This window comes from Cygnus olor, chromosome 21, assembly GCF_009769625.2.
Source record: "Cygnus olor isolate bCygOlo1 chromosome 21, bCygOlo1.pri.v2, whole genome shotgun sequence".
NCBI classification, from domain to species: domain Eukaryota; kingdom Metazoa; phylum Chordata; class Aves; order Anseriformes; family Anatidae; genus Cygnus; species Cygnus olor.
In genome coordinates, this window is record NC_049189.1 from 735,153 (window position 1) to 747,758 (window position 12,606).

Here is a 12,606-nt window from a genome sequence, read left to right on the forward strand (position 1 = left end):
GCTCCGCTCCGCCGCCGGCCCCGCGCTCCCCGGCCCCGCATCCCTCGGCCCCGCGTCCCCCCGGTCCCGGCCCCGCCGGCCGGCCCTTGTCCCGCTCCCGTCCCCGCTCACCGGCGCGGGCGCAGCGGGGCCGGCCGGACCGATCGGCGCCGAGCGGAGCGGGACCGAGCGGAGCCGAGCGGCGCCTCCCCCGCGGGCGGCGCCCATCGCCCAGTAACCCGACGCCGAGCGGGGCCCGACCCACCCCCGGCACGGGGGGAGCCGCCGCCGCCGCCGTCCGCCCGGCCCCGGCCCCTCCGCCTCCCCGCCGCCGCCCGGCCCTGGGGCCGCGGCCGGTTGCCCGCCGCGGGCGGTGCCGGGGGCACGGGGAGCGCTGTGGGCTCCGGGCTGCGGCGGGGCGGCGGGGGAGGGGGGGGGGGCACCGGCACCCCCCGGGCCCGCGGTGGTGGCGCCCGGGAAGATGGCGGCGGGACGCGGCGGGGCCGGTGGGTGCCCGGCGGGGCCGGGGCCGGGCGGCTCGGCTCGGGTGGGAGCTCCCGGACGGGGCCGCAGCCCCGTGGGTGCAGGCAGCGGCCTCCAGCCCGGGCTCACGGCGTGCCCCTGGGGGTGGCGGTGCGCGGGCACGGGCGGCACCCGGCTCCGTTAGGGCACGGCGTGGCCCGGGTGTGCGGGGTACGCGGTGTGTGTGGGGTGCGCGGCACAGGTGTGTAAGTACGTGGTATAGGTGTGGGGGGGTACGTAGTGTGTGCCTAAGTACACGGCGTGTGTGGGGGGGGGGGTACGTGATGTGTGTGTGATAGGTGGCATAGGCGTGGAAGTGCACAGCATGGCGTGTAATTACATGGCATGGGTGTGTATGTAAGTACACGCCATGGTGTGTGTGATAGATGCCATAGGTGTGTAAGTACGCAGTACCGTGTGTGATACACGGCATCGTGTGTAAGCACATGGCACGGTAAGTACACAGCGTGGTGCGTTAGTACCTGGCACACGTGCGCGTTTGCACGTGGAGCTCCGTGGTCCAACCTCTGCACTTCCAGCATCCTGTGTGCGTGTGCTACGTGCACACGTGGGCTCTGTGTGCCGGGGTATCCAGCCCTGGTGTTTTCCCCTGCTCTGGCCCAACCCCGCTTTGCCATCCCCTGCTGTGGGGCAGAGCCCCCAGGGAGCCCCTGGCCTGGGTGTGGGGCGGGGGAGCCCCGGGGGGGCTGCAGGGCTGCCAGCAGCAGCAGCTCGCCGTACCCTTGGGTGACCTTCAGTGGCTCCTCGCAGCCGTGCTTTTGGCTCCACGGGACTCCTGCTCGGCTCTCCGAAGGGAAGGCCGGCATGTCAGCCATCTGAGGGTGGCGGAGAGCCCAGGAATTCTATAAAACGCGCAGGATTGGGATTGTACGTCTGTGCTGCTCTGCCACTTACAAGTGTTTTTTCCGTATGCCAGCTTTCATGTGCCATCTTCTGTGCATGCGCTTCCCTGAAACGGGCTTCTTTTCCAGATGAACGTTCTCGGTAGCAGATGCCTAGAGGAAGAGGTGACCTTCTGAGCATCAAGATGAGCGAGTGGGAAAGGATTTTTCTGCAAAACCTCACTGTTCCTCCCTACTCTCAGCGGAGGCGGAATATCCCGAAGGAGTCAACGGCTTTTCAATGTGTCCTGAAGTACGTCGAGGGGACTGTCATTACGCAGGTAAAGGAGTGCTCTGCTGGTGCCCTTGGCCTGGCTGAAAAAACAAAAGAACACACATGCCCCAAAGCCTTTGCAGAAAAATGCCACATTGGTTCAAAATCCTCTTGTGTACCCATTAGAAAAATGGGACACTGCTTGGTCTGCTCCAGCGACGCAGTGCTGCTGCAGGCTTGTGAGGTTAGAACTTCTCCAGGTAAGGTTTGCAGTAGTGGGGCTTGGGCAGGAGGTGCTGCTGTGCCCCTGGATGGGCAGAGGCAGCCCGGTCTTGCCTGGTTCGTTCTTGATGGCCTTGCTGAAAAGGCAAAGCCATGCACAAATTCAGGTTCTGCGGCTGTTTTTTAATAAAGATTTTAAAGGTAGGAACCGAGCTCAGAACTTAAAAACATTCTCATTTTCAGTACCGCTGCTCACAATATTGAAAATCAGAAATGACAAGCACAAAATGTGTCACTTCAACTTGGCCACGAAAGTCACTTAGTGCTTTACCATCAATGTTTGCCTGCTAAGCCTTTGGTTTCTGCTCATCGCGGTGCCAACAGGAGGATTGCACTTGCTGTGTTTTCAGGCCAGAGCTCAGAGATTGAGATTACAACAAAATTACTCTTTCTGGCAGGGGAACTAACTGTGAATCTCCCAGTAACATCTAAATTCCATGCGTTTTTGTCCGAGTTACAATTTTACATGTTGGTTTTTAATGCAGGTAAACATTTTTACATGAAAATCTCTGGGTCACATTTTAGAAATATTTTCTCACTTTATGAGATGTTTAACGCTCAGTGTCCAGCTTTTGCTTGGCTTTTTGTAATCTCTGGCTTTAAAAAAGATTGTCCAGCCGGATCTAGAACAGCAGTTTCTGCATGCAGGCAGAACGTTGGCAGTTTGTGGAGGCACACTTGGCCACGCACATGCTTCTTCAGCATCAGTTAGGAAACAGGAGTTGGCTGTGCTTTTGTGCAGGGTGTTTTGCCTGTGTCTAGTGGCAGGGAGGGTACCGTGCCTGCAGAGACCCGCAGCCCACACACTTGTTCTCCGTGTGTTGCAGCGAGCGGCGGGCGGCTCGGCGGGCGTGGAGTTCCAGCTGCGCCTGTCCCTGTTCGATGTCGCCTATCACCACTTCTTTGGCCGGACGTGGCGGAGCAGCGCCAGGACCCCCCGCAGTGCCCCGCAGCAGCGCCCCAGGGTGGTGTTCAATGAGGTATGGGGTGAGCACCCGTTCCTGGGTGGGCTGGGCTGCAACATGTGGCCAGGAGAGAGGTGTTCGGCGGGGATTTAACCTGAGCAGTCTGTCTTTGCACTGGGGTGGAGCAGGAGAGCGTGCTGTTTTAAAATAGCATGAGCATTTTAAAATAGCAATTCCCAAGTGTTTATGGGCTCTGGTTCATTGTCTGTCTTATGCCGTGCCTATTTTCCCTGCTGAGCTTTTTCTGCAGCAGTTTATTTTACCACCGTTCTTCTCTACGTATGCCTTTACTATAGGAAATGGCAACAACAACCCCTTTTTCCTTCTGGTGCTTCATAATCTTTTGGCTTGGTACATCTCAGATGTTGTCCATTAAGGTGCAGTTGTTATTCTTTTATGTACAATTTATTCTTTTGGGAAAGTTCAGGCCTCCTGTGAGCTCAGGCTGGGCAGTGCTGTGGTAGCAGCCAGTGGTTCGTGCTGCTGCCTGCTGTGCCGCTGTGCCAGCAGCAGAGTGCAGTGTTTCTTCAGACGTGGAAAGGGACTGAGCAGCAGTGCCAGCAGCAGCTCTTTTTCATTACCTGGTATTAAACTCGCACAAAGCCATGCTTTTATCTGTCAGGATTATCAGCAAAACACGGTGTCCCCTGTCCTGCCCGCTACCCTGAGACAAAACCTTGCACGGGTCCTTGGGTGTGCAGCTGGTGGCATTGCTCCTGTTGCTGCTCTGCACAGCCGGGGGGAGGCTGCAGATCCCCGCAGCATGGACATCGATTGCAGCTGAGATTTCATCTCCTTGGTCAGGACGCTGTCTAATTATAACCTTTATTTCCACTTCAATCAATGCATTGCGCCAAGGATGAAGTTTAGCATAGATTAGAGCTGTGCTCCTTGATTTATTTAAATCGGTAATGGTATCTGAGGGACACTGGCATATGCATTTCTTCCTGGGGTGTTTCAATCATCACTCAACCCGTGCTTTTTGAATAGAGATGGAGGAAGCTATGGCACGGAGTGCTGCAAGGAGAGAGAACCACTGCACCGTTCCACGTGCTGCCAGTGCTGCGCAGCCCGCACTTTGAGCACCATCCCCGTGACCGCGGCGTCACCAAAGGAGCGAGCTCAGCAGCGGGTCTCTGGGCAGGGCAAGTGTGTCCCCACGAGGGTGGCAAACGCGAGGTTACCTCTGCTGGGAGGAGGATTCATGCTGCCTTGGTGTAGGGCTCAGCAGAGAAGAAAGCATTATTGAACCTGTTAGCTTTTAAGGAGACAACTGTAAACTTATTTTAACAATGGATTCACTTTAACGACTTTTTCCTTTGCAAGTCATAGCATCAGTCTCCTGCAGCCTGACCACTTGTCAGCAGCTGGTGGTCATTATTTCAGCATTTTGCAATAAAAGATAATAGAATAACGATTTATTTCTCTGGGATGATGTGATAATGTCTCTCTCTGTTATCCCTTCCTGACAGTCTGTGATTACAGCAAATGTTTTCTCTGGGACACCGTGATAATGAGTTTTTAATAGAAAGATTAACCCCACTGTAAATCCTGTCCCTGGGAGGTGACCTGTGTCCCGTCCCCTTCACCCCTGCCCTGTGCTGCTGGGGCCTGGGGGCCCCCGCCAGCTGGTGAGCCCCAGGGACCGGCTGCTCCTGCAGCCCACGGCACACCCAGCCCGATGCCTTAGCTGGACCTGTCACCATGCACATCCTGTGAAACGGGCATCGTCGTCTCCTCCTCCCTGTTCTTTTTGCAGTGCTCGCTGTCTGTGTGACATGTCCTTGCCAGCAGCTGCTGCCACCAGCTCTGAGATGCCTTCTCTCCCTTCTCTCCCATCCTTCCTGTCTCTCCTCCAGGCCGTTTACTTCCACACCTCGCTGAACCACCCCAGCATCATGGCTGTGGTGGAGGTGGTGGCGACAGCCCAGACACCGGAGGGGCTCTGCCGGGATCTGTCGTGTGGCTTTGGGCTCGTCCCCCTGTTTGACAGCAGGTGGGATCCCACGGACCTGGCCGTCAAGGACAGAGTGTAGGTACTGCTGGCCCCAGGGCTTGCCTGCACCGGGGCCTCTCTGAGAGTGGGGCACAATTGCTTCTGGGGGGAGAAGAGGTGGTCCTGGGGCTGCAGAGACAAACCTAGCTTTTAGAAAACAGATTTTTGTTACTGGAAAGGCAACGGTGGGGTTAAGTGATGCATATTTTTCCCCTACTGTTTTTATCATGTTAGAGAGTAGGAACTTGGCTTCTTTTTTTGAGCAGAAGAGTTGCAGGAAATGTGCTTCAGGATGAGTTTACTGAATGCTTCACATTTGGTTCATGCTCTTTGGTTTCAGACTCAAGCTGTACCATGGGACACCACGTGCCTTACTGCATCCACTTTTCCAGGACCCTGTAGAAAGTAAGCAGCAGCAAGATACTAGTATCACTCCTTTCTTTGCAGTTTTTGTTATCCAAATAGGTATCGTGTTTGTTTGCTGGAGGCAAAAGATGCATGGTCTGTGCCCTCGCAGTGCTAAGCAGAAGCGTGCCTTCTCCTTTCAAGCACTGGAGTTGCATGGTGGGTTTCAGTACCACGATAAAAAAATTGAGAACATGAGTCTGAGATCTGATGCAAAATATAACTGAATATATGGTTATTACTTTGGCTCATTTTGAGAAGTGATATCCCCATTGCATGGTGAAAGCAAAGGAAATTTTGTACTGTTTTGGCACATTTCAGGGGAAATGGGTATAGGGTTAGAAATGCTTTTCTAAGCAATGCAGTAGAAAGAAAATGTGAGGGTTATGGGTTTCTGTTCCAAAAAGATGTGTTGGATTTGGAAGCTGATAGCTGCATTGTCCCAGGTGAGGCTCCTCAATGAAAGTCACCTTGTGTGAGATCCCTCTCTCTGTCTAGCAAAGCGGGGAAGTGTCCTTGCACTGGAAATACACACGTGCCTGCTGGTGCTGAGGCTGAGATGCACTGACAAGTGACGGGGACAAATTCTGTGCTTACCCTGTACTGATGGTTATTAAAGATGTTTGAAAAATGGTGAATGTTATGCCCGCCCCTGACAGCCCATCGGAAAGCTTTCTGCTGTCGATACATTGCTTTTTGTCTGGAGAAGGCATCTTGGGTCTGGTGCTGTTGGAGAGGAATAATCTGCTTCTGAGTAATGTTCCTTCCCAAGCACTCAGGGTGTCAGCACAGTTGCTAGAAATAGTGTACGTTCCTTGTAGCCAGAAAGGAAGAGTACCTCTGTTTTTCCATTTGATATGAAAATGGTTTAACTTCTTAAATCTGAGAAAATATTCACGTTTCTTCTCTGGAAAGCAGAGATGTCTTAAGACTCTTCCGAAAACCCCGGGGCTGTGCCGTGTCGATGCACAGTGCGGTGCCTTCTCACTGCGGTGCTGGTGGGCAACATGTGCTTCCCAGCGACTCGGGAGCGAGTTGTTTGTGGTCAGAGGATGTGCTGTGCTGCCCGGGAACATGCACTGCCCATCGGAGCTCATGTAGGTTTGGTTTTCCCCGTCTTGTGCTTTTGCTGCCACAGACTCCCATAAATTTCCTGGCACGGGGGAGTTTAGGGGAATAGGGAATCCGTGCTCAGGAATGTGGTATATTGTCAGCAGGAGAAACGTTGACTGGTCAAATTCAGGTTTTGCTTTGCTCATGACATGTGCCTTTGTTGATAATAATTTCTTCAGCTGACAGCAGCACTATAAAGTTCTCTTCCCATTGCTTTTGTCATTTCATAATGTTTTCTCTTATTTAGAGAACAAATACATGACAATAATGGAGAACAGCCACCTGCAGTACACCCTGAAGCCCCACCCACCCCTGGAGACGATATTTCACCTCCTGCCTGAAAACCTTCTGGTGTCTGGGCTGCAGAAAATCCCTGGCTTGCTCCCTGCGCACGGAGACACAAGTAAGGGCCCCTTGAGTCCCACCGCTGCGGGTATCAAACTGCAGGGTGACACAGGGCTGCACGGGGCTGCTCCTGCAGTCCTGCTCGTGCACCTCTGCCTCCCCGGCTGTGAGAGTGAGCCCCTGCGAGCGGCTCCAGTGTGTGTCTGTTAGGAGCCAGGCTCCTGCTCCCTGTTGGCCTTCTCTCACCCTGCTCTACTTGCAGGCAGCACTGATTCACTTTTATTGTACTAGCAAAACCCGCTGGCAGCCGGAGCAGGCAGGCATCCATACCTCGCTGCTGCAGCATCCTGAGTCGTGTTTCAGTGATGTGCAAAAGTTATCGGTGGAAAAAAGTGACAAAAGAAAGGTTTGCAGTGAGCTTGGTTTGTGACTTCTCTGTGATGTCAAAGCCACGTTGGATATTTTCTGCTTCAGCTCCAGTAGTGCCTGCTGCCTCCACATCCCTTCAGCGTGGTGCTGTGCATGTGCTGGCAGCGCAGGCTGCCCGCTGTGGGTGCCCAGCCCGGAGCCAGTTGTGCTCCGACTCCCTGGGGTCACCAACCAAGCCAGGTGGGCTGCAGGTGTCTGTGGGAGGCTTTCCCCCTGCTGCAGGCTCAGTCTGTATGTTGGTGGAGGGTGGACCGCAGGTCCTGCTGCTCTTTGGCTTTACAATCTCTCTTCTGTGCTCAGGGTGTTAAAAACAGCCCCCAGAACACCAACATGACCTGTGGGGCTCATTCTCTCTGCTTTCCACTTGGACAGAAATGTCACGGACTTCTCTGGAACTCCCCTGTGGTGGAGAAGCAATCGTGGCATTTGTATCCAGTCCTGAAATATGTCTGTGTGGCTTCATTCTGCTCTGTTTTCTGTTAATTGCTTTGCTCCTGGGAAAATGCAAGGGATAAATAATGGTTGGTTTAATTAGAGTCATTCAGAGGAGTCTTAGGAGAAGCCTGTGCAGCTTGTTTAAGATTGTCCTTGTTCGTGGTGGTGCTCTGGGTAGTTAGAGAACTGGCAGGTCCAGAGGGATGAGCTTCTCCCACACGCAGCCCTCATAAATCTTGCCTTATGGATGCCAGCCTTGCAGTTCACGTTGATCTGACTGAAATGACGTGATCTGGAAACTCAAAGAACAGAAAGACAGTACCATCAATTTGGCAGAGGAATTATTCTTCAATTTACTGCATGGAAAACCCTGCTCTTAACCAGTTCTTGGGTTGTATCAATTAATGTTAAAGCCGCACATAGTACAGCGAGGTCTCCAAAGCAGGTGGGTCCCTGGTGCTGCTGAGGGCGCTACACGAGAGTGGAGGAGGCAGAGGCTGCAGCTGGGGATGGCTGGAGGAGCCCTTGACTTCAGACAGAAAACTGGCAGCAGGATGAAACCCAGCAGCTCTGGCACGTGTTACACATCCCTGCGTCCCGTGGCAGGGGTCTGTGTGTACGGAGCTGTGTGTAGGCACAGGGCAGCGGTCCCACCTTGTGGCTGACAGAAGAAAACCTCTGGCACTGAAATCCCACCCAGCTTTCCTGGCTTGTGCTTGCACATCAAAATGATGCTTCGCTGGCTAGGGACACTACCTGTTCTGTTCATTTTTTTTGTTGCTGTTAAAAAGCCAGGGCTGTGCGGGCTCCTGGTGTGGGGTGCCGGGGGCACACTGTCGCCTTGCGCCCATCCTGGTGCTGTTTGCTGCTCAGGTTTGGTCTGACGGCTCCGAGCCAGCTCTGTCCCTGGCTCTGCAGTGTTACCCACGGCCGGCCTCTTGTCTTTGCAGGTGACTGCTTTCTGAAACCGCGGCTCATGAAGTCGGTCACCTGCTACCTGGACAAGCTCTCCATCAGGCTGTACCCTTCTCTGGAGAAATTCGAGGAAGAGCTGCTGGAGTTACTGAACAGTGACCGCTCGCTTAAGGTAGTGCCAGTATAATTACCCTGGGAGAAAGTACAGCAAATGAGCAATATGCCACTGCCGTGTTTTCAGGTGGAGGGGAAGCATTCAGATAAATTGCACAGGAGCGTTTGTTTTGCTTAGAATGTCCATTTTTTCTGCTGTGAAAGCCTTTTTCTTGCTTTATTTTGTAGATTCTTTTGGATTAGTAGTACACAGGTGCTTTATGTAGGTTTCGTGTTGAATATCCAGACACTAATCAGCAGAATTTTGGTCAGCTCTGCTATGAAGAAGGCAAAGAAAAGATTTAATGCTCATTCTCGTGAGCTTCATTCTGCATCACAGTGCTGTGAGCAGGGAGGCCTCTTGCCAAGGCCTGCTTATTTGTCAGGCCTGCACTGGCTGCTGTAAAGATGGAACATGTTAATACCTAGCACTCGCTCTGGGGCAGGGTGCATTTCTGTCGGTTTCTGACTGACCACACATGTCCCAGTTTTGGGTGCTGAGTGTCCCTGTGTCATTATGCACCTGGCCCCGAGCCATGCAGAGTCTCTCTTGGGGCTGGTTTCCCACCGCGATATGGGAGGTCTCTGCTCTGGGACCTGGTGTGGGCGCAGGGCCGCTGTCGGTCTGTCCCTGACCCCTCCTGTCCCCCCGGTGCGGCAGGTGAGCGCCCGGCCTGCCGGCAGCGCGCTGTCGGTGCAGGAGCGGCGGCTGCGTGTTGGCGTCCACAACGGCCTGCGCTTCGTCCAGGCGCCGCAGGTGGCCGTGCTGCTGCCGGCAGCGGAGGTGGCCCGCGGACGGCCCGACGGCCCCCCGGCCAGGTAAGGGTGCCCGTGGCCTCCTCCCTGTGCTGCCCGTGGGGCTGCAGCCCGGGCCTTCCTCTTCCTCCTCCTCCTCCTCTGCCCCTCCGCAGCGTGGCGGGCCAGGCCCTGCTTCTGAGGAGCCGCCTGCAGCTGAGCGAGATGGTTCCTCACCCTGCCTTCGGGGTCTGCTTCCAGCTGGAGTATGTCGTCTGCGCCGCGGCCGGAGCCAGCAGCAAGGTAGGGCAGGGGTGTCGGGGAGGGCCCTGGGGGCAGATGGCTGTGCTGTGGTGTCCCCGTTGGTTATTAATGGGTAAAGTCTGCCCCGGCTGACCGGAGCCTGCCTGGTCCTCAGGTGCCATGGGGGCTGTGATGGGGGCAGCCTCAGCACTGTGTTGAGCCCCATGGGGTCAGTGCAGGCACCGGGGGGCTCCTCCACCATGTGGCCCTGTCCTGCCAGCTGGGACATGGGGTGCAGAAAACATCAGGGCAGCCTGAGCACGGCAGTCAGGAACGATCCCGAGCAACACATTCAGTAAGGACTTGGGACGGACAGGAAGGGTGTTGGAGGTCCCACCATTGGGTAGCGTGAAGAGAATGGTTCAGGTAAACTGTACGCTGTGGCATCTGTGATAGTTTTTTTTTTGAATTTCATAAAGAGACACCCTTATAAATGCCACAAACAATGTAATTTAGGTTGGGAGAGATTTTTCTGAGCGTATTAGAAAATTTTGCTGTCTTTAAAAGTGGTGGTTGTGTTATTTTTCACTGTTTTCGTCCCCCTGTTGTAGCAATCTTATGCCTTATCTTTTAAAAAGAAAGCACGGTGTTTTCCACAGAAATGGTTAATGTTGCAGAACAGCATTATGTTGTGCCCTTGGGACTTGATTGACCTCAAAAATCAGAGAACCAAGGCTCAAAACACTTGTTATTTCTGTGAGCTATCTCTGGGACATGGGTTTTAGAGTTGCAGGATTTTCTGATTCAGAACTCCCATTTCTGCAGGGTTTCAGGATTTTGTGCATTTTCCTTCCTTATTGTAACACACTGCTGCCCTTTAGTTATTTCTGAAAAATGAAGTGCTTTCTGTGAACCAGAACCATTGCAGGATCTTAGTGCTGGGTGAATTGCTTCTTTGCTTCCCCTTGCTTTTCCCCACTGTCCCTCTTTGCTGTGGCCTGCTCTGCTCACCCATTAAATGCTCTAGGGGGAAACCCAGTTGTTTGGCTTTTACCAATTCTTGTTGGCTAGTATGTCAGATCTGCAGGTGAGGAACATCAAGGAGAAGAGAGAGCACTCCCAGTAAAGGAATATTTCCAACAGCTGACTTATTCATCTTGGTAAAAACTACTAAAAATATGTGAGTGCTAGCTAGGCACTACTTTTCTATGTGTAATTATTCAGCGCATCCTTGGCCTTCTTGGTTGGAATAGCGCGTACCTGTGGCTCGTTGATCTCTCAGCATCTTTTAGGACGAGTCCAGCCCTGGCCAGCTGTACGGGGCTTGCTGAAGGACCAGGGCTCTGCCTTGGTGCAGCTCCTCCCAGCACCAAAATGCCTCTGGGCAGCCCTTCTGCTGCCCCCCTGCTGGCCAGCAGTGTTGGAGGCTCATCAGGCTGTCTCACAAGTGTGCCTCTTTCCATTAGTTCTAACGACTGCTGGGGATCTCTGCTGCCATCAAACTTAAATATCCGATTCTGCGTTTGAACAGTAGAAAACTTTGAGGTAGGGGGGAAAATTGTTCCTGGCGGTACAGTGTCTTCCAGGATCAAACAATAGCTCCTTTTGTTGCTCGTGAAGGGTGTCTAAAGAACTGCCTTGCTCTGTAGGAAGAGAGGCAAATGTCTCCCATCAAAATGTCAGAGTGCTTTCTGCAGCACTATGTGTAATGTGTTGCAAATGGGCTTATTAAATCATTTTAATTATATGTTGTTAAATTTTTCCACTGTGTATATGTATATGGAGAAATTTAGCCTGCAGCAGTCCTGGAGTGTTCTGGCAAACCAATTTGGAAAATTTCAGCTTTTTTAATTTAAAAGACTTTTCTTTAGAATTTAGCATTTATGCTGCAAAGAGATTAACCCCTCATGTTCTTTATCCTCTGAAGTGCCGAGGTTTTTTTGGGAGCTGAAATCTGATGTATTCAGGATCTTAAAACCGTGAGAAATCTCTGTACTAACTGCACTTGCAGAGATCATGCCCGCTAGTGTGAATTTACTGATGATTTATAAGTTTTTTAGCTATATCATTCAGTGGAGGTGCTGACAGCCAGGCTGTGCCATGCGACTCCGCACAGATGGATGTTGCCCTTCAGTGGCTTGGTGAGCGGCAGCTCAGATGGGATGGGGACAGCCTGCTTCTGGGGACCCGAGGTTGCTGGGCCAGCGGGGAGCTCCTAGTGAGACATGTCCCTGTCCCTTGGTGAGCGGGGCTGCGGGTGCACTTCCCCAGCGCTCCTCCAGAGCGCTATTCCAGCTGCATGGCTGAATCGATAGCAATTGATTTGTTATGAGTCCCTAATTGTCCTGCTAAGATGGCAGGGAGAGGGTCGTTGGTAATGCAGTAAATGTCTTCTCTCATTAGGGCTGTCCAGAACAAAACAGGAAAATGGGTATTTTGAAAAGTGGCACGTGTGTGCCAGGCCGAAGGGATTTGTATTGACTGGGGGAGGAGAAGCAGAGAGGAGCTGTGCCATCGGAAATCAGGTGTTGAATTCACCTCGCTTAAAAAACTGAAACCTGAGGACCTGTGGAGATGGGGATCCAGGTGCTTGGCCGTGCCGTGTCCCTGCAGTGCCAGACCTGTGTGGGCCCGCGGTGCTCCCTGCCAGGGGGCACACGTCCACCCTGCCATCGCCCCTGCTCCCTCTGCCCTTCCTGTGTGCACTTAATCCCAGAGCCGATTGCGGGGCTGTAATTAGCAGCCGGCAGGGAGCTGTGGGAGTGATTTCAGGTGCTGGTGGAGAGCTGCAAGTTCGGTTTGGTGCCTGTCTGTCCATTTCCCTCGGTTTAAGGGGAGGCTGCTGAGGTGTTGGGGTAAGTTGAAGCCTTCGGCCTCTGCTTAGCATAGGTTTCCTGTCTTTGAGGAGCAGATGGTCAAAAATCCGTCATTTAGTGCAGCTATTTGGGTGAGAGGGCTACAGTGTAATGGGCG

At 53.4% G+C, this 12,606-nt stretch overlaps 1 protein-coding gene across 5 annotated transcripts in view; it reads left to right on the forward strand.

Moving 5' to 3' along the window:
- The first annotated feature begins 346 nt into the window (after positions 1-346).
- The window catches only part of NPHP4 (nephrocystin 4), a 32,654-nt gene continuing 20,394 nt past the window's right edge, over positions 347-12,606 (forward strand). The window contains exons 1-9 of one of the 5 annotated variants that reach the window (XM_040533564.1): positions 347-485; positions 1,494-1,684; positions 2,727-2,879; positions 4,724-4,896; positions 5,201-5,265; positions 6,626-6,781; positions 8,538-8,674; positions 9,317-9,474; positions 9,567-9,693. In XM_040533564.1, coding sequence (XP_040389498.1) covers positions 1,514-1,684; positions 2,727-2,879; positions 4,724-4,896; positions 5,201-5,265; positions 6,626-6,781; positions 8,538-8,674; positions 9,317-9,474; positions 9,567-9,693 — 1,140 coding nt within the window. In that variant the 5' untranslated portion in view covers positions 347-485; positions 1,494-1,513. Of the gene's footprint in view, positions 486-768; positions 1,685-2,726; positions 2,880-4,723; positions 4,901-5,200; positions 5,266-5,329; positions 5,425-6,625; positions 6,782-8,537; positions 8,675-9,316; positions 9,475-9,566; positions 9,694-12,606 lie in introns of those variants that run through there. The other 4 variants (XM_040533565.1, XM_040533566.1, XM_040533570.1 and 1 more) reach the window with 4 other exon arrangements.